The following is a 27,929-nucleotide window of genomic DNA, read 5'->3' as shown; positions in this document are numbered from 1 at the left end:
CGCCCGGGCAGCCTTACCTGCTTCAGCAGCGGTATCCCGGAGTGCCAGAGCCCATAGTCCCAGCACCAGGAGCCCCGGGATCCCCATGCTCTGCTTCATCTCCATCGCTCCCGCATCTTCATCGTCAGCATCCTCCCGCCCGGCTCCACGCCGCCGGCTGCTTCGTGCTCCCACAGGAGGAGCAGGACGGGGAAGGGGGGGACCCCCAAAGCGAAGCCCTTTCCCAGGACGCTCTGAGGGGAAGCTGCAGTGCAAACTTCGCTCTCCGCTGCACTAGGCTGGCGCCGCGGGAGCGAGCCCTCGCCAGCCCGCGGAGGAGTGTGTAGGGGAAGTTTCAGGAAGCCCCTCAAATCCCGATCGCTCAGCCTCTCTCTGCTCAGAGCGAGTCACTGAGCACGAGAGGGAATGCGAGGCAGAGCGGTCTCCCTCTGCTGGCCTCGGGCTGCATGGAGCCCCTGCAGCCGCGGCTGCCTCGGCTCTGGGCACCCGCTGCTGCTGCCGCTGCTAATTCCTTCGGCTCTTCTTACTCCTGTTCTTCCTCCTCTTTCTCCAGGAAATGGCGCTGCCAGGCAGTCACAGAGCTGCTCTGCACCCCCACACCTCCCCGTGACATCACGTCTCATGAATATTTATAGAATCTATTTATTATCCAATCTTCCTGAACTTTTAATAAAGTGGAAAATAACAGATCTACGGAGTCAGTGTCTCCCCCAGGAATTTCCAGACGGAAAGGGATAGTGGAGATTGCATCAGTCAAAATATAACCTACCTTTCTGGCAAGAGTTTATTTGCAAGGACCAGGTAATTCTTTATATGGCTTTTATCTCCCTCCCCTCTCCAGGAAATCCTTTGGTGCGATTTATTATTTTAAATAATGCCAGCAGGCCAGCTCTCTAGTGACCAACCCTACAACAAACAAGGGGCATGATGTCCACTGCACAGGAAAAAATCCATTCAAGAGAAGGAGATTGGAGGGAGGGGGTTTTTTAAATCAAACTTGGGTGCTCATTTAGGCTCTAAGTGCAGATTTATGTTCCTAAATCAGAGGCCTGATTTCAGAGGTGCTGAGCATTCATAAATAATGAAATAAGGGAGAGTTGCTGCGGATTTGGACAGTGCATGTGAAAATGAGGTACCTTATTTTGGTGTCTAACAATGGATTTCAGAGACTAATTTTCCTAGGTAGCTTTATCTGAAAGTTTTGGCCTGAGTTTCATACAGCAGAAGTTCCTCTGACTTGCACTCTCTGAAGGGGTGAGGGGGAATGGATTATGCTGACACAAGAACAACTGTGTGGTTCAGACCCAAGCCCAGAAGATCTTTCATGCCCTGAAGAGGCCTGGGTTATCCTGTACTACTGCTTTCAGGGCACATATCTATTCACAGCAAAGCCTTCAACCCTCCCCTCCAGAGTACCTGCAGCAGCCAACCATGGAAGGTAGTGCGGATTGGTGAGCAGAGGTATTTCCTAGAGAGGTATTTCCTCTCAAGGCTTTTGGTGGGGAAAATATGCAATGGCCACCTTCCTCCCAATCTGTGAAGACCAGTCCCTGCAGCTCATCTGCAGAGGAGCTTTGGCAGAGGTTGGGGATATTCTGTGTCTCGGAGACTTGGTTGGCTTAATTTGGGCCCTTTCTGCTTGTTGAAATGTAAGGGATGATGTAGCTTATGAAGAGGGAACCATTTCCATGGAGCTATTTCTGTGAGAGGGAAAATGTCTCTGGAAGGCTATAACAAAGACCCCGACACCAGGGTGCTGAAACAGAGGTGCTGCTCAGGCCCACAGGCGGGGGAGGGAGGGGAGAAGAGGGTAATTGCCCTGGGGCTCAGCAATTTAAAAGGACCCAGAGCTCCCAGATATTGCTAGTGCTGCAGTGGCAGCATCTTGGAGGCCTGGGACTTTTAAATCATCGCTGGAGCACTGCATGGCACATTCCAGGTGGCTTTGATGGCTGGGCTGGGCTGTGTGGGGGCATGCACTGCAGTCCGGGTGGCATGAGGGCTGGCTGCCTTAGCTCCATCCATTCCACCTGAGACAACGCCCCTTCCAGGAGTGTGGAGCTGGGCCCCCCTTTTGCTCAGGGTCCCAGTGAGGCTGTCGGCCCACCGTGTTGCCACACACTTCGGCTTGAGTGGTTTCCATCACATACAGAGTTTACAGTTTGGTCAGTGGCTCTCAGCACCTCCCTTGCCCCCCATAACACAAATTGTTCCAGCACCCCTGCTGTGACACTGTGCTTTCATCATTGTCCCTCTGAAAGGCATCATAAGTAGCATTGTAGCACAATGCAAGTCTCAGATTTGTAATAATAATAGTTACTATAATGTGTGGCGTTTATATGGTACTTTCTATTTTAGGCTTCCCCAGACAGCATTTGTGAATTAAGTCCACTGTGAGGAAGGGAAGTATTATTATCCCCATTCTACAGATGAGAAAACTGAGGCACAACAGAGCGACATATCTTATGCCTTAGGCTCTGGTCTCTGCATTCTACAAATCCTCACTCATTTGCATTTCTGTTAGGAATCCCTAGGGTGTTGCATTTGTATTTCTGTTAGGAATCCCAGTGCCAAGTGGGGGTCCATGACTGGCATGAAAATGGGTTTTCTCTCCCTTCTCTGTTTCTACCATCTGAAATGAAAAGGCAAGTACGAGACACTGACAAATCAGGTATACCGAAGAGCTAGCATGGTTCTCATGGGGCAATGAATCCATGACAGATGCTTTGTGGGGACTGTGATGCTCTTGTTAATTCTTGGGCTATGATGCTTAGTGTGCATGAATGCTAAAAGCATACAGCACTTCTGGTATAATCACCATAGCTAATCTCTATCTCTTCCTTCAAGCCATATGTACAAACTTAGCTATATATGCTCTATATTGATGCACATATTTATGTGGGATGTTGCTTATTGAAAGTAGCGATATTCTCAAGGTTTAACAGCCTTGTGTGTAGATAATGGGCATTATACTAACACTTGGCATTTCTACATCACTTTTCATCTAAAGATTTCAACTGTTGAGGTTTACATATGTCCCAGTAGCCCTCTGGTATGGTTATCAATATTACCAACTTAGAGATGGGGGAATTAAGGCACTGATAAGTAGGAAATTCAGATATAGACGAATGAAGTGAGTTGATCAAGGTCACGGGAGTCATAGCATAGTTGAGGATTGACCCATATTTCCTGATTCCCAGTCCCATTCTGTAACTATTAAACAATGTTTCACCTACAAGTGTGCTCAGGGCCAAGATAATAGAAACAAACTCCAGATGGACAGAGAACAAGATGGAATAATAGAAAAACTGACACACAGAAAAAGAGATCTGACCTCCAAGAGATTTATATGCGATATAAACAATTGTTTATAAAGATTTTTATCTTACATACAACCCTGTCTCCTAATCTTGGTAGTGAGTTTGGGAAAAGGCAAGAAACCTATAGGGAATGTACTTAAATGCTGCTGGAGAATCTGAAATAGATGTTTACCTTTTTATGGTTATTACTTTAAAAGTTTTTGAGCAGTATAGAATAAATTGGTCCAAATGTTTGCTGGATATTATTTCCTTTTTCTCAACCAGCTCTCATTATCAGCATCCCAAAAACAAGCCTACAGGAACAGCTTTATCTGCAAATATAAGTATGTAATGTGAACATTTTGTTAAGGGCCATAGGCCTGACACTCACAGCTCAGCATAGCTCTATTGAATTCAATAGAACTACTTTGACTTACACCAGCTGAGGTTCTAGCCTCACATCTTCCCAGAAGTGGGTTATAGCCGCAGTGATAAGGAAGAAGAACTGTATGAGAATTGGACTGAAATCCTGGATGCTTTGCCAGTTGGATTGCAGATTGTTCTGGGAAAACTGACAGAAGAGTGCTATATTACCAAGAAGAAATCAGAAAGAACTTGTGACTTTTGAATGCTTTGAACGATCATGAACAAACTTTGCTTGCTTTTCAACATCAATGATTTTGGGCAACAGTGCCCTTGTACTGTTGGCCATAGACTACCAGGCTATGTCTACATTACGGGGGTTTTCCAGGATACCAGAGGTATCCCAGAAAAACTCCACCATGTCCAGGGAACATGTCTGCTCTTCTGCTTTTTTTTGCGGAAGAGCAGATGTGCTCTTTCGGAAGCCCTGTCTTCCTCCCATGAGAAAGAAGGGCTCTTCCGAGAGAGGAGGCTTTCCCAAAATTTGGCCAAGTGTAGACGGGACAAATTTTGGAAAAGCCTCTTCTGAAAAAAACTATCGGAAAAAGGTACGCTAATTGCAGGGTACACAATTTGCATACCTTTTTCCGATACATCAGTGTAGTATAGACATAGCCCCAGTGACAGTATTTATTACATATTGATTACAATGACTCATAATTAATCTGTCACTTTCCTGCTTGTCATCTTCCTCTATTTTGATATTAGGGTGTTTGTTTCACCTGACCTATTGGATGTTTTATATAGATTTTGGCAAAGGCTTTGCACTACAAAGTGACTTTGCACTACAAAGGATCAAGTACCAGGAGAGCATGTTGAAATTTTTTTGAAATTCAAAATTTTGTTGAAAAAGTTAGTGATAAAATTTTCATTATTTCCTGCCCTCCCCCCCCCCCCCCCCCCCGCTTTTTTGACCAAATACAGAGCTAGTCAAAGTGTTGACAAAGTTTTAAAGGCAAGAGGAAACTTTTTCTTTTAAATATTGGCCAGATTTTTTGGCAGTTTTTCAATCCGCTCTAATTACAAGGGTTTTGCTGAAAAATGCACCTACAAAAGAAGAACCAGCCATCAAAAGAGAAAGCAGCTTTGTCTTCATCACAATCACAACCTCTCTCTGAGGTCTGCAAAATAAAGGCCTCACTTTAGTGTCGCACAGTGTCCCTATTCTGCGTCAGAAGGGATCAAGTTTTGCAAATGCTACTAGATTACATCCATCTTTGGTTTTGCTGCAGCTATCCCCTTGCAGGTGTACACAAATTCCTGATGCTTTAAATGAGGTGGTCTTCAAACAGCTGACGTAATTCACACTTAGATGTGAATGTCCAGTCCTATCCTTTCTCTGACGTTAGTGACAAAGGGCACAAGTTGTTCCTTCAGTAGTCAGAAGATAGGCCTGTCATCCTACATAAGTAAATTGAAGTGCTGGCAGGAGTGACAGTGAAGTGACATTCAAGTAGCAGGAGTTGCTCTGCTCTGCTGGGAAGGAGATCCAGGATGACTGTTCAGATGCTTTCTGAGCTGTCTGGGGATGGCTGAACCAGCACATTCCGCACCAGATCAGAATGGGAGATGCATCATGCTTTTTGTTTTGCCAAATAGCATGAATGAGCTCTCAGGTTTCCCCAGCTGTGTGGGCCTACTAAGGGTAGCTTCTCAATATATGCCCCAAGGCATGGTCAAAGGGGATGGGGGAAATTGGTGGGAATCCTTAGGGTTTCTCAAGCATTCCCAGGGATGTAACCAAGGAGATGGGGGATATGATGATAGTGGTAGGGCATATACCTAGTGAACACTACATTGAAAAGATTAAATTAATTGGTTTGGCAAAAGTTATCTCCCATGCTCTGCCCAGCCCATCATAGTAATGAGCTGTTTATAGGGTTGCCAGGTGTCCGGTTTTGAACCGGACAGTCCAGTATTTGAGCTTTCTGTTCGGGAAACAAATTGAGAAAATATAAATGTCCGGTATTTTTTAAATAAGATGTAATGTAGATTGTGATGTAATGTCAAATGTGGTCGGTATTTTTGTTGAAACCATCTGGCAATCCTAGCTGTTTACATAATATAGTATTGCACAATAATAACCATTCTAGGGACCCACTTATAATATAGCTGTCCCCTGACATAGTTGATACCTGGGTCAGTCTCTATTTTGCACCTAAATATCCTTTTAACAATGTCCCCAGACTGACTATGCTAGAGTCTTGGACAGGTCTGGGGCTTTCACACAGTTAATAGATGTAGGCTTCAGTTATGCTAAAAGACTGAACCACATTTTAACAGTGCTGGGGGTACTTGCACTGTAACCATGTTATCTGGCTTGATTGTGACCTCAGGCTGGGAGTTATCTTTATCCACATCAAGCCCCTGACTTTCACTTAAATGTGTATGCATCCAGCATTCCTTTTCTGTTTCCTTTCATGTTTCCTTCTCCCTCTCCTCTATCTCTCGATCACCTCCCTTCTGGGAAATAATGCTGGAATGTGTCCAGTTCTTGTATTTCTGGAAGCTACAGCCTCCTCCAGTTCTTAAGTCTTCCATATGTCCATCGTTTAACTCTGTGCATGTGTGTATGTAAAGGAGAAAGGGAATCATATTAAACAGACTGCACTACTCCAGCTAAAAATAATTAGAGATGAGCTCAAGAAGATACAGAGCTCAGATCTGACTCTTGATTGGGATTTAAAATCTCCCCATGTTCTAAGTGGTAGTGGGGAGTGCCATTCAGAGCTGAGGTTTGGGCTAACTCATTTTAGTGTGAATCTCAGTCTGAACTCCTTCCCAGGTTTGAGGTTTACAGTTGAGATTTTTGGCATAACTCCATCTCTAAAAACTCCCCCAAACCTAGACCTGGCTCTTTTAAGCATTTGCACAGGAAACTCTAAGCACTTTTGTAGACTAAAAGCATCATGTAACTTTTGCAATTAGTGCCTACTTGCCGAAGTGGTAGGCACTTACATAAAACATTTGTATAAATAGATAAAACTCCTATAAGACCGAGACAACGTTTTGATTGCAATCACCATTACTTACAGATTAACTTTGTGTTGCATATGTGAAAGCAATCCCCCCTATCTCTCTTGTGTGGATATAAATGCAGTATTACAATACAGAATAATTAAACAGAAAGGATTTTTACACAATGAAACAGTCAATGCCATAAGAAATCCCTATATATGTATAGGTACAGATATGATCTACAGGTAGTTCAAATTACCAATTTCAAATTACAAGTAGATATATAAGAAATGATTTGGGAGTAAGTATTTGTTAACAGTCCCTTAGTGGACAATTTTTCTTATTTATTTGCCCTATGGTGTTAAAACACCTTGTTTCTGAAAAATTCTGTAATGCATTCTGTATCTATGGACGTGCACTGATAGTCATTTCTGTGATCCACCCAACAACATTTCTCGGTTTTGTTTGGGGTGAGAGGATCACTCACTCATTGGACGAGGTTTGCAATCTGAAGCGGTCCCTTAGCAAATCCGGAGAACAGCCAGCCACTTTGGGTTCATTAAGATTGTGGAGCTAGGAAATGTTTCAATAACTCTGAGGCCCAGTAGACCTCAAGCCTTGTCTACTGTTGCTAACCACAGTTCAGCTTCCACTGGTGGTAGAGCATCTTGTTGTAGATATGTCGTTGGCTGCTGCCGGTGTTTTAACCAGACCTCCTCTGAGCAGGGTTAGATGGCACAGAGGCCGGTCTGGCATTACACTAAGGCACCTTTACCATGATCTGGCAGCATAAAGGGGCCTTTTAGGTAGTAGAAACAACACCTCAAGGATATCTCTGCATAAAGGGCCTCCTGGCCAGCATAGAACTAGGATGATACAGGCTGTGCTCCCAGCCCCTGATGTTGGGGCCCTGGAGTGGGAAGCTGAGAGTGGGCCAAAGGATGTACCCCAGTACACAATGCTACAGCTGTTTGTTTCCCAGAACCCACAGAAGCCATGGGAAGCAAAGGGTAAGTTAGAGCAGTTCTGAGGTTGCTTTAACTGACACTCAGGTCTGTGGCAACCTCCAAACAGCCTCAGATTATGGGGCGCACACAGGTGACAAAGATCACCCAGCTTTGGCCACCCCCTTCCTATGCCGGGTGTGGGAATGGAGTAACTGGGAATCAGGGTCATAATGCTAAAAATGGTGGTGCTAACCAGCATTTAGTCTACATTAGTGCCCCAACGTGGCTAACTCTGAAGAGTGGAACTGGGGTTAGCAATTGTAAGAAATGTTTTATTGACAAGGCCTGTGAGCATGGTGGGGTAGGAGGAAAGGTGGGATGGAACATCATCTTTCCTTTTACTGGTAAACGTCAGTATTTTGGGGCATGACCTTACAGTGACAGCTCTGGATGTGCAGCACCTTTCAGTATCAGGTCCTTTGTTTCTACAAATGGTCCATTAGAGTAGTAGATATTTTTTACCAGTACTAACTGGCTGTGCCCAGAAAGCAAGCAAGACACTTTGATTAAGCAAAATCAAACACTCTTGAGACCTTGGAAAGAAATGGTGAGAACTTAGGGAGCACAACTGAGATAGCCAGAAAGGAAAACAGGTGGACACAGAAACGCGGGAGGAAGTGAAAGCGGGAGGGAGTAAATGAGAGGAGGGGGAAAGATTTGGAAAGGTAAATGTGGTCTTGTGATAACAGCAGGTGACTATGACTCTGCAGATTTGAATTCAGTTTCTGGCTCTGACTTCCTGTGCAATATTGGGCAAATCACTTAACCTCTCTGAGCCTCAGATTCATACTTTACAAGAGAGTTGCAAGTCTAAATGCATCAATGTTTGCAAAGTGCTTTGATATCCTTGAGTGGAAATTGCTGTAGTGGTGCAAAGCATAAGGACTGACATGTGAGGGGAGGATTGAGAGGGGAGACCTGACAGGGGAAGAAAGGAAAAGGATGACTGATGAGTGAAAGAAGGGATGGAAAGAGAAAAAAGAGAGGGGCCACCAAGTGATGGGAAAGTAATAAGAAGTGGGAGGAAGAGAACCGAGTAGCTGCTTGTCAGAGGGGATATATTTTCTTGCATTGGCGTGGAAGGAAATTAAATTGGAGTGTTTGGCCTGTTAAGCTACTGTGTGCTGGCACAGTCATGAAGTTTATGGTTTCCCTGCTGATCTCTGTCAAACAGTGCTAGTGCTATGGAGTTGTCCTGGAGAGAGAGGAGCCATAGAGCCATAAGGCCTGATCACAGAGAGGTCTCCAGGCAAGATGAGCGCCGGATGTAGAAGCGCCTCCCCTCATGCCCTTCAGGCCTGTGCACAATTAACACTGGGAAAAAGCGGGCATCCTGGTAGGTGGGTGGGTTTTCATTGATGGCTAGCTGGCTAGAGTAAGAGCAACATTGTTCATCCTGGCAGCCACGGTCCGCAATGCTGCTGCTGCAGCTCCTCCAAAGGCCTGTCCTGTGGGACCCGTGAACCCGGCACAAAGAGAAGCGGCTGGTGTTGAGGGAGAGACGTGAGTTTCTGCTGCCACTGTGGAAGGCGTAGCGGGAGAAGATGGAGGAGGTGCTGGAGGCCTGGTTGCAGCGCTCACAGCCGTGAGCTATTTCACTGTACCCACACACAGAGTAACCGTTGTACGTAGGGGAGCCTGTCAGGTCCAGGAGCATGGCCTCCGAGTAGCTGGGGATCAGCTGTCGGTTGGTACAGATGTGCCATTCCAGTTCAGTGCTGTCCTGAGTGTTATCCCGGGGCATGCGATACCTGTACAGGGGCTCTTCTGCTACGCCAGGCACCGTGTATTCTAAGCCTAGGAGCTTCTCAACATGGTAGTGCACATATGCAGTCTGATATTCTATGAGCACCCGCAGTGGCCAGGAGATCATCAAGACAGCTGCCATCCAGAAAGTGTAGTGGGACACGTACCATGGGAGATGCTCTGGGTCCCCGTAGGCCATCATAAGCTCTTTGAAGTCTATGTTTTTAAGCTGCATACCTTCCCTGACCTCCATGTAGTCATCCAGCCCCTCAATCTCTGTGAAAAAGTGAGCCCTTTGGGTCAGGTAGGAGTTCTCTGACTCAGTGTTGGCAAAGCTGAAGCACTTGGTGAACTTCAGCTTTGTGGCTGTGTAGCATTCCAGGCCCAGCAGCTCCTTGGAGATATCCTTGAATCCACAGTGGGTGTAGTCAAACTCGGCTTCAGCCACATGTGTGTTGACCCGCTCATGGTAGACCTGCGTGGTGGTATAGGCATCACCATTGCGGTAGCGGGTTACCTGCCGGGTGCGCCGCACAAAGTGGTAGCTGATGGCCTTCCACCAGATACACGGAGTGGCCTGCTGCATGCGGCTGATACAGTCATAGACGCTGTCTACATCCACCTTGTACTGGAGTTCGCTTTTGGCATGGCAGTGCCAACACTCCACCAGGTAGGCCACGTACAGCATGGTGAGGAAGGCTAAGGGGATGTAGACATAGCCATCAGAGCACGGGCTATCATGGTAAATCATGGACTTGCCCTTGAAGGAGCCATCAAAGCTGAGCTTGGTGACACGGGCTAGCTGACACCAGGCCACAGCGCCCAGGCAGCCATACATGAGGACGGAAAGGAGGAGGCATTTCCAGTGGGATTCTCTGCACATGGAGGCACTCAAGGACTGTTTGACAGGACGTTGCTGAGAAGGAAGAGAAAGCATAATTTATTTCAGTGATGTCATTTTACATAATACATGACTCTTACTTTCAAGACTGTGTTTGGCATAGCCCCTGAATGCCTTTAAGGCTAGATTGGACCTGTAGGCAGAGCCGTGAGTAAGGTGCAGTGTGTAAACTCCAGTCACAGAAGTAGCCTCAGAAAGAATTGTGCCTCCGAGACATGTCTCTAAGGCACAATACCTTCCCTTTTCTCTCCGTGCTCCACTATGGGAATAACATGCTGCTGGCCTATATCAATAGCCGATCTACTCCAGACCGCTCTCCTTCTGGCCAAACTAAAATCGCAGCCTGTGTCTCTAACATCTCCTTGTGTCTGTCTAGCCATCAGCTCAAGCCACGTATGGCCATGTCAAGGCTGTTCCCCACTCTGGCACTTGGGCTGTTTCTAGACTGGCAAGTTTTTCCGCAAAATCATCTGCTTTTGCGGAAAAACTTGCCAGCTGTCTACACTGGCCGCTTGAATTTCCAGAAAAGCACTGACGATCTCATGTAAAATCATCAGTGCCTTTCCGGAAAAACTATGCTGCTCCCGTTCGGGCAAAAGTCTTTTTCCGAAAGACTTTTGCGCAAAAGGGCCAGTGTAGACAGCATAGTACTATTTTCCACAAAAAAGCCCCGATTGTGAAAAAGGCGATCGGGGCTTTTTTGCGGAAACCACGTCTAGATTGGCCACGGACGCTTTTCCACAAAAAGTGCTTTTGCGGAAAAGCATCCTGCCAATCTAGACGCGCTTTTCCGAAAATGCTTTTTTTCCGTTAAAAGCATTTTCGGAAATTCTTGCCAGTGTAGACGTAGCCTCTGCATGCAGAAGGTGGGGGCCCGCAAGAGACCTTAAAAAAACCTTGCCTATAGAGGCTTCTGTTTTAAAAACTCCTCAGGTCACAGACTCCCTGACGTTGGGAGGCAGGCTGCTACCACCCAAATAAAACCTCCCTTTCTTCTTGAACCCAGGAAGAAAGCACTTGGGAACTTCTTCTAGAGGGGCACCTCCCCTAAACTCTTTTACCACTAGAGAGCTTTTAAAAAAAGGAAACAAACTGTAATCTCTGATAGTGGACCTCTCAGTCTAGGCATGCATACACAGACCTCCTATTACCTTCCAGGACACAAGAATCAGATCATAGCCTTAAAAAGGTGATTTTATTAACAAAATAAAAAGATATACTTAGTAAAGCATACTATGTTACTAGGTGTTTTAAAGTAACCGAGAAAAGAACAAATTACAACACAGAGAATTGTATCCCTGAGATTCGTCTTTAAAGTTACAGTGTATGGAGTAGGGTATATGGATTTAGCACAGAGGAGTTTAGCCAAACAACAAAACAAAGAAAATAACCTGATCATGTCTAAATAAACATTCCCTATCTATTCACATATCCTTACTTCAAAGTCACACACACGCACACACACACCATCCATCTATCTATCTATATGTTAAAACAGAATTATGAATCTTTTTTCCAAAATGCTCCTTGCTACCTCCTTTCATAGTCACTGTGGACAACACCACCATTCTTCCTCTCACTCATGCCTAGAGCCTGGGTGTCCATACTTCTTTTTAAGTCCTTGCAGCCAGGCTTGTAGATCCTGTCCACTTAACATCTCTAAGGCTATGTCTAGACTGCATCCCTCTGTCGACAAATCAAGCACATCGAAATTGCTAATGAAGCAGGGATTTAAATATCCTGTGCCTCATTAGCATAAACATTCAGGGGGGAATAACGGCAGTGTAGACGTGGATCTGTCGAAAATAAAGCCTTTTTCAACAGATCCTGTATTCCTCAAAAAATGAGGTTTATAGGATCTGTTGAAAAAGGCTTTATTTTTGACAGATCCGCGTCTAGACTGCTGTTTTTTTTTCAAAAAAACTCCATTTTGAAAAAAAGTGGCGGCCATGTTTATTGCTAACGAGGCATGGGATATTTAAATTCCTGCTTCATTAGCAATTTTGATGTGCCTAATCTACATATCTCTGTCAACAGAGAGGTGTAGTCTAGACACACCCTAAGATACAGCCATTCCTGTCCATACACACAGCTAAAACTCTCATCCTTCTCTGATTGTCTCACATCTGTTACTACCACACCATTTTCTCTGGTATTGACTTAGGCCAAGCCCACTAATGGGGGAAGAATAGGGAGCAGTTGCTATGGGGCCTGGTGATTTAAAAGGGCCCAGGGCATCCAGCTGCCACTGTTGCCACTGCTGCTCCTGAGAGCTGAGGTGCAGCAGAGCATACTCTTGGCAGCGTTGAGGGCTGGCTGCTCCACAGCCCCCCTCATCGACCTGAGGCCCTGCCTCTTCTAGGAGCATGGAGCTGACCCTGTCCACACCTTGTCCAAGGGCCCAGCAAGTCTGTCAGTCCTCCTGAGAAAAGCAATCTTGCCCTGTTTGTATCCAGGCAGAAAGCAAAGATCATTTCCTGGCTTCTCCCTTTGATTGTTTCATCCTTCTCTTTGCATGCCCTCATGAGCTCCCTCTTCTCTGTTTTATCAAACATAAGCTGCTTGGCTTCACTCTCAGGCCTTTCCTGACTTACCAACTGAGCACTGGCTGGGGCTAATTAAAATGGTGCTGGGGCTCAAGCAATTGCTTTATTTTCATAACTAAGGCAGCAAGTCCAGAGGTGCTGGGGCTATGAAGTGCCAAACCTAGAAGTGCCAGGGCTCTATGCTATGCTTTCTCCCCTGTTGCTCCTTGTGCCTGGGAGGTACTTCCTGTAACCATCTGCAAAGCCACCTCCTTGTCCTCCTTTCAAACCCTTCCTTAAAACTTAGCTCTGCTGTGATGCCTATAGAAGACAACAGTGAGGCTGCTGAGGCCTTGTCAATCCAGCTGACCAATACTATCTCACTGGCTCCTTGTACTGTCCTCATGTGTTGGAGGTGAGAGGGGGTGAATTGACAAGTTTGTGCAATGTATGAATGAGAAGACAGTTTGGCTACTGTCTGACTCGGCCCTGCATTCTGCAACTGCTTAATTTTTTAAAGCTGTGCTCTCACTCTGTTGCTGAGAAGCCTAGGGAGCATGCTCCTTTAGTGGTTTTGCACCCACTCATTCTGGACATGCCCCATAGTTGACAGAGGACTGCCAGAGCAGCATAAAGCCAGAGAAATGTAAACCAGAACCAGGGCCTGTGCCTCCAGCAGCACAGAGCTGACTCAGAGGTAAGAGTGACACCTACCAAATTATCAACACCATGTGTGCTGCAGCATTTTCTTGGAGGCCTCCCATCCAGAAATTGCCTAGTTTCAACCATATTTACTTTTAGTTCTGACAGAATCACAGTTCCAGGTGGCATGGTAACAGGCTGAAAACAGTATTGGCTAGAAGCAAATTAAAAAAAAAGGGTTTATGTTTTGTAGCTAATTAAAATCCAGACTATCCCCCAGCCTTTGGGGCTCAAAAGGCAGGACACAGATCACAAATAAAAGAATTTATACTCCTATCTGTGTTCCCTGAAAGAACAGCATTAACGTCCTCGCCCTGATGATGTTGCAATGAATCTGTTGCATGGGATGCTACACTGGGCTTTTGATAAAAGACCAAGCCAAGCAGCAAAAAACTGTAGCAACTAAGCTGTTTATAAAGAGCAGCAGTAATGTGTGTCAGTGTCAGTATTGGCTGGTTCCAGCGTGCAGCCTTATACCTAATGACCGTGTCTACATTGGCACCCTTTTCCAGAAAAGGGATGCTAATGAGACACTTCGGAATTGTAAATGCCACGGGGGATTTAAATATCCCCTGCGGCATTTGCATGAACATGGCTGCCGGCTTTTTTCCGGCTCGGGGTTTTGCCTTGAAAGTAGGAATAAGGGATATTGCGGAAAAGGCTTTATTTTCCGCAAGATCCCGTCTAGACTGGCGCTTTTCTCCGGCAAAACCCCGAGCTGGAAAAAAGCGGCAGCCATGTTCATGCAAATGCCGCGGGGGATATTTAAATCCCCCGCGGCATTTGCAATTCCGACTGGTCTCATTAGCATCCCTTTTCCGGAAAAGGGTGCCAATGTAGACACAGCCAATATGTACTGTTCAGGAATATCTCTCTCTGTACTGGCCTCCCTCTTGTTACTGATGCCTCTTGGCTGCACTTTGCGGTAAGAGTATTGCAGCAATAAAAAGGGAGAAACACACCAAGATACTTTTATTAGCGTTTCCACTCTGCTTTTCCACCTGGGATGCAAAAATAGAACTCATCTATCTCTCAAGAGCCACCTCGAACATTCCAAACATCTTCGCAGCTTCCAACAGATGCCATGTTTGTAAAGCAGCTTATCAGAGAAAATTGCCTCCTTCTCCCCCTAGATGTGGTGTTGCCCCTTAATATTGTTTTTCTTGGGCCCACAAGAGGAAAGATTTAGTTCTGGCCAAGTGATAAATTTAAGGTCCAATGCTTCATGACCCGTACAGAGCTAGACATGGGAGTTTGATGTCATTTGAAAGAAGAGCTTGCCCTTTTCCCCATGGGACAGCAGTATTTGCTTTTAACTTTGCAATGGTATGAGTTTAAAATTATTCATTTTTAGATACAGTAAAGCTATTTTAGGTCATTTTTAGAGGTCATTTTAGCTTTTTCTGAGTTCTGTACAGTTATACTCCCAGGACTAGATTTTAATGGTATAGATTCTCATTTCACATTGGTGTAAACTCCGAGTAACTCCAACAATTTCAATGGAATTACAGTGATGTAAATCTAGAGTAATTGACATCAGACTTTGGCCCATGGTGCTTCCAGGAGGAAATTATGATAACTGCTGTAAAGGGACTAAATTGCTAAATATGTAATTTAGATCTATTTTATGGCCCTGTTATGCTACTGCAATGGTGTATATTGACCTTATTACAAAAGAAAATCAGGCCCATTTTCCTCATCTCCTTTAGGGACCTTTGAGGAGAACAGTAAAGTGGTTACAACCAGCACTCAGAACATCTGAACAATAACTGCAAAACAACAGGAGCTGTGTCGGTTTATGATTGAGTCCAGATCTACTGAGGCATGTCTATACTGCAGTGTAAGTATGGGCTGTGACTCCGGCTCAAGCCCTAACTCTCCTTCCATCCACACACAAATCTCCCAGGCTTGGACCCAAGAAGCCTGTGAGGGTAGAGTGTCTGTGCCCAAATCATTGCAGGACTCAGGGTTTGAGCCCTATCATTTGGGAATATAGATGCAGCCTTTCTGGAGAGACTCAGGTCCCTGGAGTCCACCAGAAGAAACCAGAACACTGTGGGTAGGCAGCATTTGCCTTCTCTCTCCCCAGAATCGTCAGTCGACACAGAGGAAAGGGAGCACCCCACTTTGTTCTAATACAAAGGCTCAGCATTTTATTCTGACTGCCAGCCTGCAAATAGACCTTGGGAGAACTTTTGGTGTTTGCCATGGATACTGACCAGAGGAAGTTCTTCACAAAGCATGCTGCATTGTGGATACAGGAGCACAGCCCGATTTTGGCTAACTTCTCAGGTGAGGTGATTTTAGGTAGTGTACCAAAAATGACCATGCATGTCTGCTAATAGCAAAGAAGCTGGCAGTGTTGGGAATTTACTGGACCACTGACTGACCAGTGCAGGGATTGGATTGATTAGCTCAAGACCAAATACCTGAAAATCAGGGGTCACAACTGTGCCTCTGGCTACTCACCCAGCATTGTACCTATTGAATTTGACCTGGTACTGGGAATTGCACTGAGCTCTGTACCATGAGCGGTGCACAATGGCCTGGTCAGCTGGGATGGCACACTGCTAGCCCCTGTAGCCAGCAGGGAGATTGATGGTAGCTAGCAGCAGCACTGAATGAGGCAAATGAAGTGACTCTGCTGATGAAACCAGTCACGGAAGGGACTTTTTTTTGGACTATCCTCAGAACTTTTTGATTCCCCCCACCCCCGCTAGAGAAGCCCTCCATGAATTGGGCTGCAGAAATAGAAGAGGAAGAAGCTACCCTGAAGCCTGATAAGTTTCTGACTCCCATTTTTGTAATTGTTAATATAGGATGAGGGGAGGGGTTCCGCCTCTGTGAACCAATGCAAAAGGTATTAGAACCCCCACAGGAAGCAGCGTGTATCTGCTAATGGTTAACTGCATGCCAGCACCTTGGCATCTCCCTCTCCCCTCCTCACAGAATTCAAAATGGAAACCAGGAAATGCAAATAGTAAAACAAGTCAAAAAGTGAGTGTTTCTTGGGGACGGGCACATTTTTCTAGTACATTCCAATTTCTTAACATCAGACCCCTGTATTACCTTCCTTGTATGAATGCCGATTGGACTGTACCAGGTGGGAGAGAGGGGAAAAAGTTCAAATGTAGCCCATTTTCAAATGAAATCCATTGCTGTTAAATGTAGTCAGTGCATTCCAGGGTGAGGAAATCATTAGTCCCAAATACGAGTGAGGTATTGAAATCAGTCCAGAAATTTGCCAGTGGGGAGGGAGGAGAATGGCTGTGGAGTTCTGTGGATTTGCATGCAGTTCTAACAGGCAGTATTGGAGGCCATGGGGAGATACTAAGCCAGGTAGACGCAGGACTGCCAAAAGAGCTTAGCTTCCCGCAGCCAGCCCTTCACCACTGCTGGGGGCTCTGGCAGCAATTTAAAAGGCCTGCGGCTCTGGCATCTGCCTTCACTACTACAGTGGTGGCCAGGAGTTCCAGGCCTTTTAAAATTGCCAGGCCCCAGGGCAGCAACCCTTATGCATTCTGGTCATAGCTTGGGTGCTAATAGCTGCAAATTTTTCCCATAACAGAACCGTCAAATGTATGGTCACATGTCAGGGAAGGACATATTTTTCAGGGCCACTTTGATAGGTCACTAGCCCATTCTCCTTGTAGATGTGGTCACCATATGTTTGAATACTTTGGTGGCATAAATGCCTGGTTTTCCACCAGCAGCTTGGGATGACCTCTCTCTCTGCCAGTCAGGCACAAAAACTATTATGTCTTCCAAAATGTTCAGTGCCTGAAATGATCTAGAAGGCTTTTGTAGCATAGCATGGACATCCACTTCCCCCCAAAGTCAGGTTGTTTTGGGCCAAAAATGTAATTTTTAAACTTCCCACTCCCTTAGCACTTCTTTCACTGCGAATAACCCGGCAGTTTGTGGTGTGAAGCAGCCCTCTACCTATACACTGAAGTTCAATAAGGAGCATTTTCTGTTCTTGAAATTCCAGAATGATTTTTGCTGTGCTTCTGCACTGAGCTGTTTGAGACAGTTACTGTCTGTGTCTTGTCCTATTCCAAGAGGAAAGGCAAACAGGAAGGCTCAGTCTGGCTGTGCAGCTTGAGGAAAGAGTAGTAATGTGGAAGCAGACACTTGCTTCACAGTTCACGGTTCCTGGAAAAGGAAAGGCAGTAAAGGGAGGGAGATAGAGCATAACAGAGATAATTATTTGAACAGTGGATGCCTCCAATGGCCACAAAACTGCATGCTCCACAGGCTGCATCTTCTCTGTGGCCCCCTGACCTGCATTCCAGAAATAGCCTGGACAATTCCATGACTGGTTGGGCCATGAAATTGGGGCCTATGAGTAGCTGGGCAGGGTAAATGGTGCCCCAAGCAGTTCTCAGTGCTGAAATCTTCCCCGTGGATACTTCCACACGTGTGCCCCAGCTCTGTGTGTGTGATAAAAGTGGAAGAAGGGGAAAGGAAAACAGGGGTAAGGGGGAGGCAAGGGAAACATAAGCTATGTCTACACTGAAGTTCTTTTTTGGAAAAAGGTACACAAATTGCGAACCACAATTTGTGTACCTTGTTCTGATTCTTTTTTTGGAAGAGGCTTTTCTGGCATTTGGCCTGTCTACGCGAAGCCAAATGTGGGAAAAAGCTCCTCTTTCAGAAGAGCCCATATTCCTCATAAAATGAGGAATACAGGGCTTCTGAAAGAATGCACCCACTTTTTCGGAAACTGATCTGAAAAAGCAGGCATGTTCCCTGGATGTGGCAGAGTTTTTCCAGGATACCCCAGAAAAACTCTGTAGTGTAGACATAGCCATAATAGTGTGTATAAAGAGTGTCATAATTGTTTGACTGTTGCAGTAGTTTATTATTGTACTTTTGTTGCATTGTAGGGTTGCTGTATGATAATGTAGAAAAATAAACGTTTTTTATTTCATAAAGAAGATTTATTGCCACCACTGCAGGGACAATGGGGAGGTTGCATTCAAAAACCGTCTTTAGTAATCAGTAAACTTGTTTTACTGTTTATTTTTACGAATGAGTTTGCCTGAAGGGCTTAGTAAATCTGCTTAAGTTTGCTAAGGTTGATATATATCCACTTCTCATTGATGAAGTGGTGAATCAATTAATTAACTTGCATTGCTCAATAAAAAGTCTTGTGCAGTCAAGATTGTTTATTCCTGAGGTATGAGGCTAGAAGCTGGGGGATTTGGCTGGTGCCTTGCTGTGTGTGATTAATGAGTGGCTCTGGGAGCATTCATGCAATCTAGCTGGGTGTGGAGCTCCACATGCAGTTGTGCTGAGTGCTAACAGTTCCTGAAGGGGTTTGCTGCTTATCACTGGCAAAGCATTGTGAGAGACAGATTTATTGGAGCACAGCAGTCCCTTAGTCCCAGGCTGCCTCCTGGGGTCCCATCACACATACATCAGCTATTCATGTCAATCTCAATTGGTTTCCCCACCACAGTCCATTACAAAAGCAGTTATATTCAAAAGTGCAATGCATGGCAATTAATGTCCCCTCCTCCTAAGCACATACCTAGAGGTACTATTTTCCCTTTTCATTTGGCCTATGCAGATGCATAACGTGGGAGCACAAAGCATCACGGACTTCTCTAGTTTGGGTGCATCCCACTCCAGCTGTGGTAGGCATACTTGCTGGCTGAGTATACCAGTTCAGCAGGCTCTCACAGTCATAGATCTATTCAGGGGCAAATGGTTCACGGTTGGCTTCACAGCAATTGTGAAGAGTGCAGTAAGCCAAAGTAATGCTATAGCATTGACAACACTGATAGCCGAATGGGTCTGTACATACCTTGAGCGGGATTTCAGTCACATTCAGCCACCATTCTACACCTGCTAAAAGTGTAATTAAACAATGTCATGTGGTGGGAATAATATCCCAGCCTGTCCATGAATATAGATTCTTAATCAGCAAAAAGCCTTGGTAATCATGAACTTTTCTTTGGACCTACTGCTTGTCATACAAGGCCTGCATGACCGTATGATCTTACCAATTTGTGCCTGTTGTCTTACACAAGAAATGCTGGTTTATGGAGTGGATATTAGTGGCTATAATAAGTGTCATGAGCAGCATCAGTCAGTTCAAGTCTGCCTTGTCTGTGTCCGTCTCCTGCTCCATAGAATCATAGAACCATAGAGCTGGAAGAGACCTCAGAAGGTCATCAAGTCCAGCCCCCTGCTCTAGGCAGGACTAATCCCAACTAAATCAACCTGGCCAGGGCTCTGTCAAGCCGAGACTTAAACACTTCTAGGGATGGAGACTCCACTACTTCCCCAGGTAACCCATTCCAGTGCTTCACTACCCTCCTAGTAAAATAGTTTTTCCTAATATCCAACCTGGATCTCTCCCACCACAACTTGAGACCATTCTCCTTGTTCTGCCATCTGTCACTACTGAGAACAGCCTTTCTCCATCCTCTTTGGAACCTCCCTTCAGGAAGTTGAAGGCTGCTATCAAATCCCCCCTCACTCTTCGCTTCTGCAGACTAAACAGACCCAATTCCCTCCGCCTCTCCTCATAAGTCATATGCGCCAGCCCCCTAATCATTTTGGTTGCCCTCCGCTGGACCCTCTCCAATGAGTCCATATCCCTTTTGTAGTGGGGGGCCCAGAACTGGACACAATACTCCAGATGTGGCCTCACCAGAGCCGAATAAAGGGGAATAATCACATCTCTGGATCTGCTGGCAATGCTCCTATTAAGCACAAAAAGGAAGCTTACAAAAAGTGGAAACTTGGACAAATGACCAGGGAAGGGTTTAAATGTATAGCTCGAGAATGCCAGGGAGTTATCAGAAAGGCGAAAGCGTAAATGGAATTGCGACTGGCTAAGGATGTGAAGGATAACAAGAAAGGTCTCTACAGGGATGTTAACAAGAAGGTGATCACAGAGGGTGTGTGGCCCCTACTGAATGAAGGAGGTAACTTAGTGACAGATGAGGTGGGGACTAATGCGCTAAGTGATGCAAGATGGGATGAAGATGGACGGCCCTTGGTGGGTAAAGAGCAGGTTAGGAACTATTTAGAAAAGCTAACGTACACAAATCCATGGGTCCGTACTTAATGCATCCGAGGGTGCTGAGGGAGTTGGCAAATGTCATTGAGGAGCCTTTGGCCATTATCTTTGAAAAGTCATGGAGATTGGGAGAAATCCTGGATGATTGGAAAAAGGCAAATGTAGTGCCCATCTTCAAAAAAGGGAAGAAGGACAATCCAGAGAACTATAGGCCGGTCAGTCTTAACTCGGTTCCTCGAAAAATCATGGAAGGGATCCTTAAGGAATCCATTTTGAGGCACTTGGAAGAGAGGAAAGTGATTAGGAGTAGTCAGCCTGGATTCACAAAGGGCAAGTCGTGCCTGACCAATCTGATTAGCTTCTATGATGAGGTAACTGGCTCTGTGGACGTAATATACCTTGACTTTAGCAAGGCTTTTGATATGGTCTCCCACAATATTCTTGCCAGCAAGTTAAGGGAATGTGGATTTGATAAATGGACAGTAAGATGGACAGAAAGATGGCTAGAAGGCTAGGCCCAGCGGGTAGTGATCAATGGCTCAATGTCAGGATGGCGGTTGGTTTCTAAGGGAGTGCCCCAAGGTTCGGTTCTAGGAACGGTTTTGTTCAATTTCTTTAATGAACTTGATGAGGGGATGGATTGTACCCTCAGCAAGTTTGCAGATGACACTAAGCTAGGGGGAGAGGTAGATACGCTGGAGGGCAGAGATAGGGTCCAGAGTGACTTAGACAAATTGGAGGATTGGGCCACAAGAAATCTGATGAGGTTCAACAAGGACAAGTGCAGAGTCCTGCACTTGGGACGGAAGAATCCCAAGCATTGTTACAAGCTGGGGACCAACCACTTAAGTAGTAGTTCAGCAGAAAAGGACCTGGGGGTTACAGTGGATGAGAAGCTGGATATGAGTCAACAGTGTGCCCTTGTAGCCAAGAAGGCTAATGGCATATTAGGTTGCATTAAGAGGTCCATCATGATCTCAGTTAGGTACCTTCAGTAGGTCAGAAAATACTGCCAAGCATCTCACATTTTGGGAAGGTGCTAGGAAGCCTGAGATCCAGTGGGTTGGATCCATGTCTGCATGCTCAAGTGTGGATGCCAGAGCTTCAGTTTGGGGACCGGGTTAAAAATTTCTTAACCTAATTTTGGCAGTCATTGTACATGCTCAAGCCCTGGGTTCTCAAATCCAGAGTCCACTAACTAGAGTCCCACTAACCCTGAACTTACATTGTAGTGCAGATGTGCCCTGAATGGGTGGAATAGTCTTGTGAAACTCCTTCTATTACTTGCATTTAAACCCTAATTCCATATTCCCACCTTTGGGTCTAGCAAAGCTTACAGCTACAGGCTCTCCTGATATGTGGGAGTTATGGTGGGAACCTCATGAAGAATCTCAGATGCCTTTTCTATATTTTAAAGTAGGTTTTGAGCTCTCTTTTTTTTGTGAGGAGACTACAGATTTCTATAAACTTCTCTATGCTTGGACTGAAGCAACAGCTAGGTTTTCCTTCTACTGCAGAAGGGCAGTAGTGGAACTTGAAATCCACATTTACCTGCTCACACAGGAACTTTTCACTTAAAAAACAAGCCAGTTGTAGTAGGAAATATAAGCCCTTGTATCAAAGGCCTGGCATGGGGCAGGACCTGTTGACAGAATTTGACAAAAACAGGGCTGGTGTTGCAGAAATACACCTTCCTAAAAAGTGGTAGTCACAGAGTAATCACGCAAACACATCCTGATATTAAGTGGTACCAAGACAATTTAATATTAAGGGTGGTAAAAAAAAAATTGTCAAGGATAAAAAGAACACACTGATCCCTTTTAAAAGATAAGGTTAGGATAACGGTGTATAATAAAGATGTTTTAACTGAACCAACATGTACAAGGTGATGGGTAATAGCTAGCCATATCAAGGGATAATAACTATGTCAGAGGTGCAGAACTAAGTTTGTATTGAGATATAAAAATGTATCTCAGAGAGAGTATCTTTGGTTGGCCTAAGGAAGAATGGAAAGTGATGCAGCAGAGTCTGTGGGATACTAGTACCATGCTTTGTTGACAATAAACCTTGCTGGATGCCTTCATCCCTTAATAGATCTTGTCATTATTGGGCAGCTTGCTTGAGGCCTGCTGTCTCAGTTGTCTACTCAGGGCTGGGGTAGTACATATAGGAAACACATACATGCAGACAAACAGTTATTAACATCTAACCATACTTGTCACCTGTAACCACACCGGTTACACGTGAATTCTGGAGATTTTGAAAGCAGCGTAGGGGCCTGAGCCATCTATTATAATGCACGATATGTAATTAACTCCACTGCACACTTTTGAAAATCTCCCTGCTCTTCTCACTAATGTCTCAACACCTGTCCAAATCCCCAGGCAGGACCTGAACATAACGCAAGGGTGGACTATGATTGTTGAAGTCAGGCTCTGATAAATAACAACCTAATAAATTCCTAGTGATGCTGGAAATACCAGACTCCCAGATATTCATGCAGTTTAGCAAACTTAATATTCATTTTGCCCATTCCTTACAGTCTGTCACTGTCTGTACCATTGCCCATGAATGCCAATGCCTCCACAGCTGCTCAGCTGTAATCCCCAGTCATGCCTCCATTTCTTGCCTTGACTATCTACGGCTCTGGTCTCTAGGGCAGCCATGCTCTCCAGAAATTGGCAGATATAGAAAGGTGCTTCCCACTCCCTCGCTGCAAGCATGAAGAAGTGCAACTGTATCACTTCCATCCTCAAACAGCTCTCCTGACCCCTCATTCACATCAGAATGGTCTTTGTGTTCAAAACCTTCCAAGGAACTGCTCAGGGAACCTTGCTATTATTTTTCTTCTTTTGTTCACTCTCTTATTCCTTCTATTCTGTTCCTGCACCGGGTCTCTTCTTTGCAGCTCCCTTGTATCTTTCTTTATCTCTTCAGCTGTTCATTTTATCTCAAATCCCAAATATATTCATTCTTCCTTATGTACTTTCATTTCTCTCTTCCTTCGACATTATAATTATTTCATGTTATAATTCTGTTATTCAACTCTGCAAAGGCTGAATTTGTATAAAAGGTATTAGATTCAATCAAGAATAAAAATAACAATAATAGCAATAAAGTGTTAGCCACTCTCAAAATCCAATAAAGAAACACACCCTTCTTTCATACAAACTCATTGTATATTAAACTACAATCTATATGAGCATCATATGCTGTCATGGCTTATTTACTATCTGTTGGTGTGAAGCCTTTAGATCACTGCTTTGTGTGATAGATGTTATTTAATTTGTCCTTATGGTTATTAGAAAATAGTCTGGGAAGTCACAATCCAGCAGATTAAGAACTGGATTTTCTTGTGTATGGAGCAAACAGGTGTTTCCAGGTTGGCACTCGACAATATCAGAGGTGGGGCAGATGTGTGAATCTGCAATTAGGTTAATTTTCCCCTTCAGAACTCATCTAGTGAATCCTCTGTGCAACTTAATTTGCAAATCATAATAATATCAAAGTCTTGACTTGATGGGCAATTGGCTCCGAAGATACTGTGAGGTGTGTCAGGTGCCCAAAATAAGAGCCGTGATGGACTGGTTTTGGCTTGGCTTAGGCACACCCAGTGCTTTATGTTCCCTGTTGAACTTCAGATACCTCAGGTTAATGCTTTTGCTTCTGTAACATTTACTTGGTACCCTCCCCAGCCTCCATAATTAAAAAAGATATTTTGTGTGGGAGCAAGCTTGGGATCAGACATTGCTTTTACTCTTAGATCCAATGAGGAGTGAAGGAAAAGAAGAGTCTGAATATGCAAGCTGGAATATTCTTCCACTTGGCCTATCATGGATGGAGTGAGCTCTGTTGACTAGAGCAAGGAACTGGGTACCAAGGCTTCTGGATTCATTTCCTGACTAATATCTTTGAGCAATAATTTGGAGCCTAGTAAAGTGTGTATTGTTACACTCATTCTGAATGTCTTCAGCAGAAATGTCTCCAGCATGGTCATGGATTCCACAAGTATAACTGTTGTCTGTTTACATTATACTGTCCAAAGATGAGATGGAAGTTAGAGGTTCGGGAAAATATTGGTTCTATTCAGGAAGTGTCTCAATAACTTTGCTTCCTGATAGTTTCATGAGAAGTAAAGAGTTGTAATGGAGCTGAGCGATAGGCAGCCAGGATATGCTAGCTGAGTGGGCAGAATCATTGACCAACGAGGAAAGAAGTAGAAATGTAGGACAAACTTTTCAAAAGCTTTCATTTAATTTAAGATCCTTTCCTTCTGGGTGCCCCACTTGAAACATTTCAGGCCTGAGCATCTACAACTCCCATTCACTTCACTTTGGAGGCATGAACATGAACATACAGCCTCTCTGAAAATAAGGTCCACAGTGTGTCAGGTTGGTCATCCAAAATTAGCAGATAACTGAAGATGTTGGCCCATGTGAAAATGTTGATCACTGGTCCAAGTTAATCATGAGCTGGGATTTTTATCATGTAAATAACAATTAAGGATATTCTCATTTCTTCTTGGATATACAAGAATACTCTTAGGCGTCTAAAGTATTTAGTGGTATTCTGGCTTTGTAGGGATATTCTGGACCAGAGGGCTTCAGTCTCCATTAAAACTCAAAGTGGATTCATGGAGTTTAAGGCCATAAGAGATAATTAGATCATCTAATCTGACCTCCTACACATCACAGGTCATTAAATGGAGTCCAACTGTGCTTGACTTCCAAAAAGGCATCCAGTCTTTATTCAAAGACATCAAGTGATGGGCAATCCACCTCTTTTTGGTAATTTGTTCCAACAATTAATCACCCTCGCTGCTAAAAATTATGTCTAATTTCTAACTTGAATGTGTCTGGCTTCATCTTCCAGCCACTGATTCTTGTTACATCTTTCTCTTCTAGATTAAAGAGCCCTTTAGTACCTTGTATTGTCTCCCCAGGATGGTACTTCTCCACTATGATCAAATGCCCTTTCAGTCTTCTTTTTTCATAAGAAACACAGATTGAGCTCTTTAAGCCTCTCACTGTAAGACATTTTCTCCAGATTTTGAATCACTCTTTTGGGTCTCCTCTATACCCTCTCCAATATCTCAATATTGCTCTTAGCAATATGGAGCTTTTCAGAATCACCACTGTCTAAGATACAGTCCCCCTCCCCGACCCCGCTTCACCTCTGTAGGCAGGGCCTTTACCTCTTGCTCCTAGAGGTATGACATTGCCTTTGACTGTATTAAAACACATTTGATTAGAATGGGCCCAGCTAATCAAGCAATCCAAATCACTCTCCCTGTCCTCATCATTATTTACCTCTCTGCTAATCTTCGGGATTTTATGAGCAGTGATTTTACATTTACTTGCATAACAGTGATGAGAATGTTGAATGGTGTTTGGCCTAGCACCAATCCTTGCAAAACCCCACTGTAGCAGGTTCACTCACTTCTTTCTTTTTTTCCCGCCCGGCTCTTCCCTCCAGGGTGGCCATTGGGGAAGTAACCAGCACTCGGAAGCGCCCGTTCAGGTGTGGTGGTATCTTCAGGGCACTGCCCTCCGGCAGTGACCACTTTGCTCTTCCTCTGCACCCCCTTCTGGGGGGGCGATAGTCCAGGGTCCTCCTTACTTCCAGGGACCCCCAGTTCTTCCTCCCTGGGATTCCTAGCTCCTCTCATGCCATCCTGGCCTCAGGCCCCCTGTCAGCCCCTTAACAGCCCCTCCAGGCAGACTGCAGGATCTTCGGACCCCTACTCCCTGGCCACAGGCACACCTCTGCCTGCCCAGTTGCCTCCCGGACTTATGGCCTGGGGCTTCCCTGGCTCAGCCTCCCCCAGCTGCCTCCTATGAAGCTGTGGCCGCCTCCTATGTGGCCCAGCCCATTAGGGCTGCCTCCATTGCTCACCCCAGCCCTTCATGACTGCCTCCTATGCAGCACTGGGCCTCAGACCATGTAGCCTGGGTTCCCTCTGTCTGAGCCTCCCCAGTCCTGCTCCTTCCAGGGAGCCTCCTTCTTCCCTGGCCATCAGGTCTTACTGCTCTCCCTCCAGAGCAGCAAGCAGGTAGATGACTCCTCCTCCTCCCAGGAGCTGCTCTTTTATGCCTCAGCTGGGTTCTCCTAATTGCCCTAAGCTGGACTCTCCTCCCTCCAGCTCAATGGCCCCATAAAGGGGCAGGGCAGGGCAACACTTTGCCATACCCACTAACTTAATTAGTAATTAAGCCATAAACTTATACAAGGCACTAGGAAAATACCTTCATAAAACTAAATATCTGGGTTGTAAAACCAAGGCCATGGACCCTATATAGTCATTAGAGAGCCCATGCTAGTTTCAATACCAATACTCAGGTGTAATGACAACATTCAATTTGGCATAGTAATAGTCTTACACAAGTCCCTTTTACTTTATTTATCATTTACTTTCTGTTCTAAACTGTTATTTAATGTTGCTGTATGTTGTTAAACAGTAGGGCTGTGTCTAGACTGCATCCCTTTTCCGTAAAAAGGGAAGTAGTAGTGTTCTACTCCAGAAGTAACTGCCTTTCGGTGGTGTATGAGCAATCCCTTTGGGTATGTCTTTCTTTAGCTATCGAAGTGCAGCTTATGGAGAAACAGTAGCTGAGGTTGCAAGCAGCTTCCATTATAAACCCTATACTTAGTCCAGTTGTAAGTCTGACTCACAAAATAAATTTGATCTGAAATTACCATACTCACTCTGAAGACTCTTTTTGACAAAATTGCTTTTGGATTATAGGTCACTAAAATGTTATAAAAATGAAAATATGACCTATGTTTATTTCTTTTTCTCTCCTTCGTTAAAATATGCCTTGTTACTACCCATTCACATTTCTGCTTCTTAAATCCTGACAACTCTTACAGTGGGTCTATTTGCAGAAAATATATTGCAAGTAAATACAATGATCCATTACATTTATTTTGTGGCTAGTCTGTGGCTCTGTGCTGCTTGTGTTGTACCTGTCTCAGAGCCAGAATTGTGAGTTTCTCACTTTCAAAATTATTAAAATTCACACTTAATAAGAAACATCATTGCAAAAGCATTTCTAAAATAAACCTCTGTCCCCTTTAAAAACCATGCTTGCCCTTGATGGCTCACCTCAAGAGCTATAATTTTACTGAAACAAACTGCTATCATTTCTAAAATGAAAGATTGAAGGGAAAAAAACAGAGGGTAACCCAGACGTGGCCTGAATGAAAATAGCAAAAATGACAGAGAAGCAGAGAAGAAAGGAGAGAGAGGGAAGTAGGCGCGAGAGGGAGGGAGAAAGGATAACCCAGACGTGGGAAGAATGTAGATGGAACAAAGGCAAGGAAATAATGAAG

General features: G+C 44.8%; 2 protein-coding genes and 1 long non-coding RNA gene across 7 annotated transcripts in view; 1 reads left to right on the top strand and 2 right to left on the bottom strand.

Annotated features, from left to right (window-relative positions):
• The window catches only part of TYRO3 (TYRO3 protein tyrosine kinase), a 58,659-nt gene extending 58,335 nt beyond the window's left edge, over nucleotides 1-324 (bottom strand). For all 5 annotated transcript variants that reach the window (XM_006128698.5, XM_006128699.5, XM_006128700.5 and 2 more), the window contains exon 1: nucleotides 18-324. In XM_006128698.5, the coding sequence (XP_006128760.3) occupies nucleotides 18-105 (88 nt within the window). In that variant the 5' untranslated portion in view covers nucleotides 106-324. The remainder of the gene's footprint in view (nucleotides 1-17) is intronic.
• Nucleotides 325-543: 219 nt separating this feature from the next.
• The window catches only part of LOC142829128 (uncharacterized), a 36,616-nt gene continuing 9,230 nt past the window's right edge, over nucleotides 544-27,929 (top strand). The window contains exons 1-3 of the long non-coding RNA XR_012903441.2: nucleotides 544-801; nucleotides 15,271-15,401; nucleotides 15,651-15,853. This is a non-coding gene — a long non-coding RNA (uncharacterized LOC142829128). The remainder of the gene's footprint in view (nucleotides 802-15,270; nucleotides 15,402-15,650; nucleotides 15,854-27,929) is intronic.
• On the bottom strand, nucleotides 7,442-10,370 carry LOC102453678 (transmembrane protein 151B-like). Its single transcript, XM_006128713.4, has one exon. The coding sequence runs from the start codon at nucleotides 10,368-10,370 to the stop codon at nucleotides 8,919-8,921; it is 1,452 nt and encodes a 483-aa protein (XP_006128775.3). The 3' UTR covers nucleotides 7,442-8,918.

Source organism: Pelodiscus sinensis, chromosome 5 (genome assembly GCF_052426305.1).
Source record: "Pelodiscus sinensis isolate ZL-2025 chromosome 5, ASM5242630v1, whole genome shotgun sequence".
Classification (NCBI taxonomy): domain Eukaryota; kingdom Metazoa; phylum Chordata; order Testudines; family Trionychidae; genus Pelodiscus; species Pelodiscus sinensis.
The sequence above is the reverse complement of the archived record's forward strand: the minus strand, read 5'-3'. Positions and strand labels throughout refer to the sequence as shown.

Coding starts and splice junctions, on each gene's coding strand:
- LOC102453678 (XM_006128713.4), bottom strand. CDS start 10,370: ATGCTTTCTCTTCCTTCTCAGCAACGTCCTGTCAAACAGTCCTTGAGT.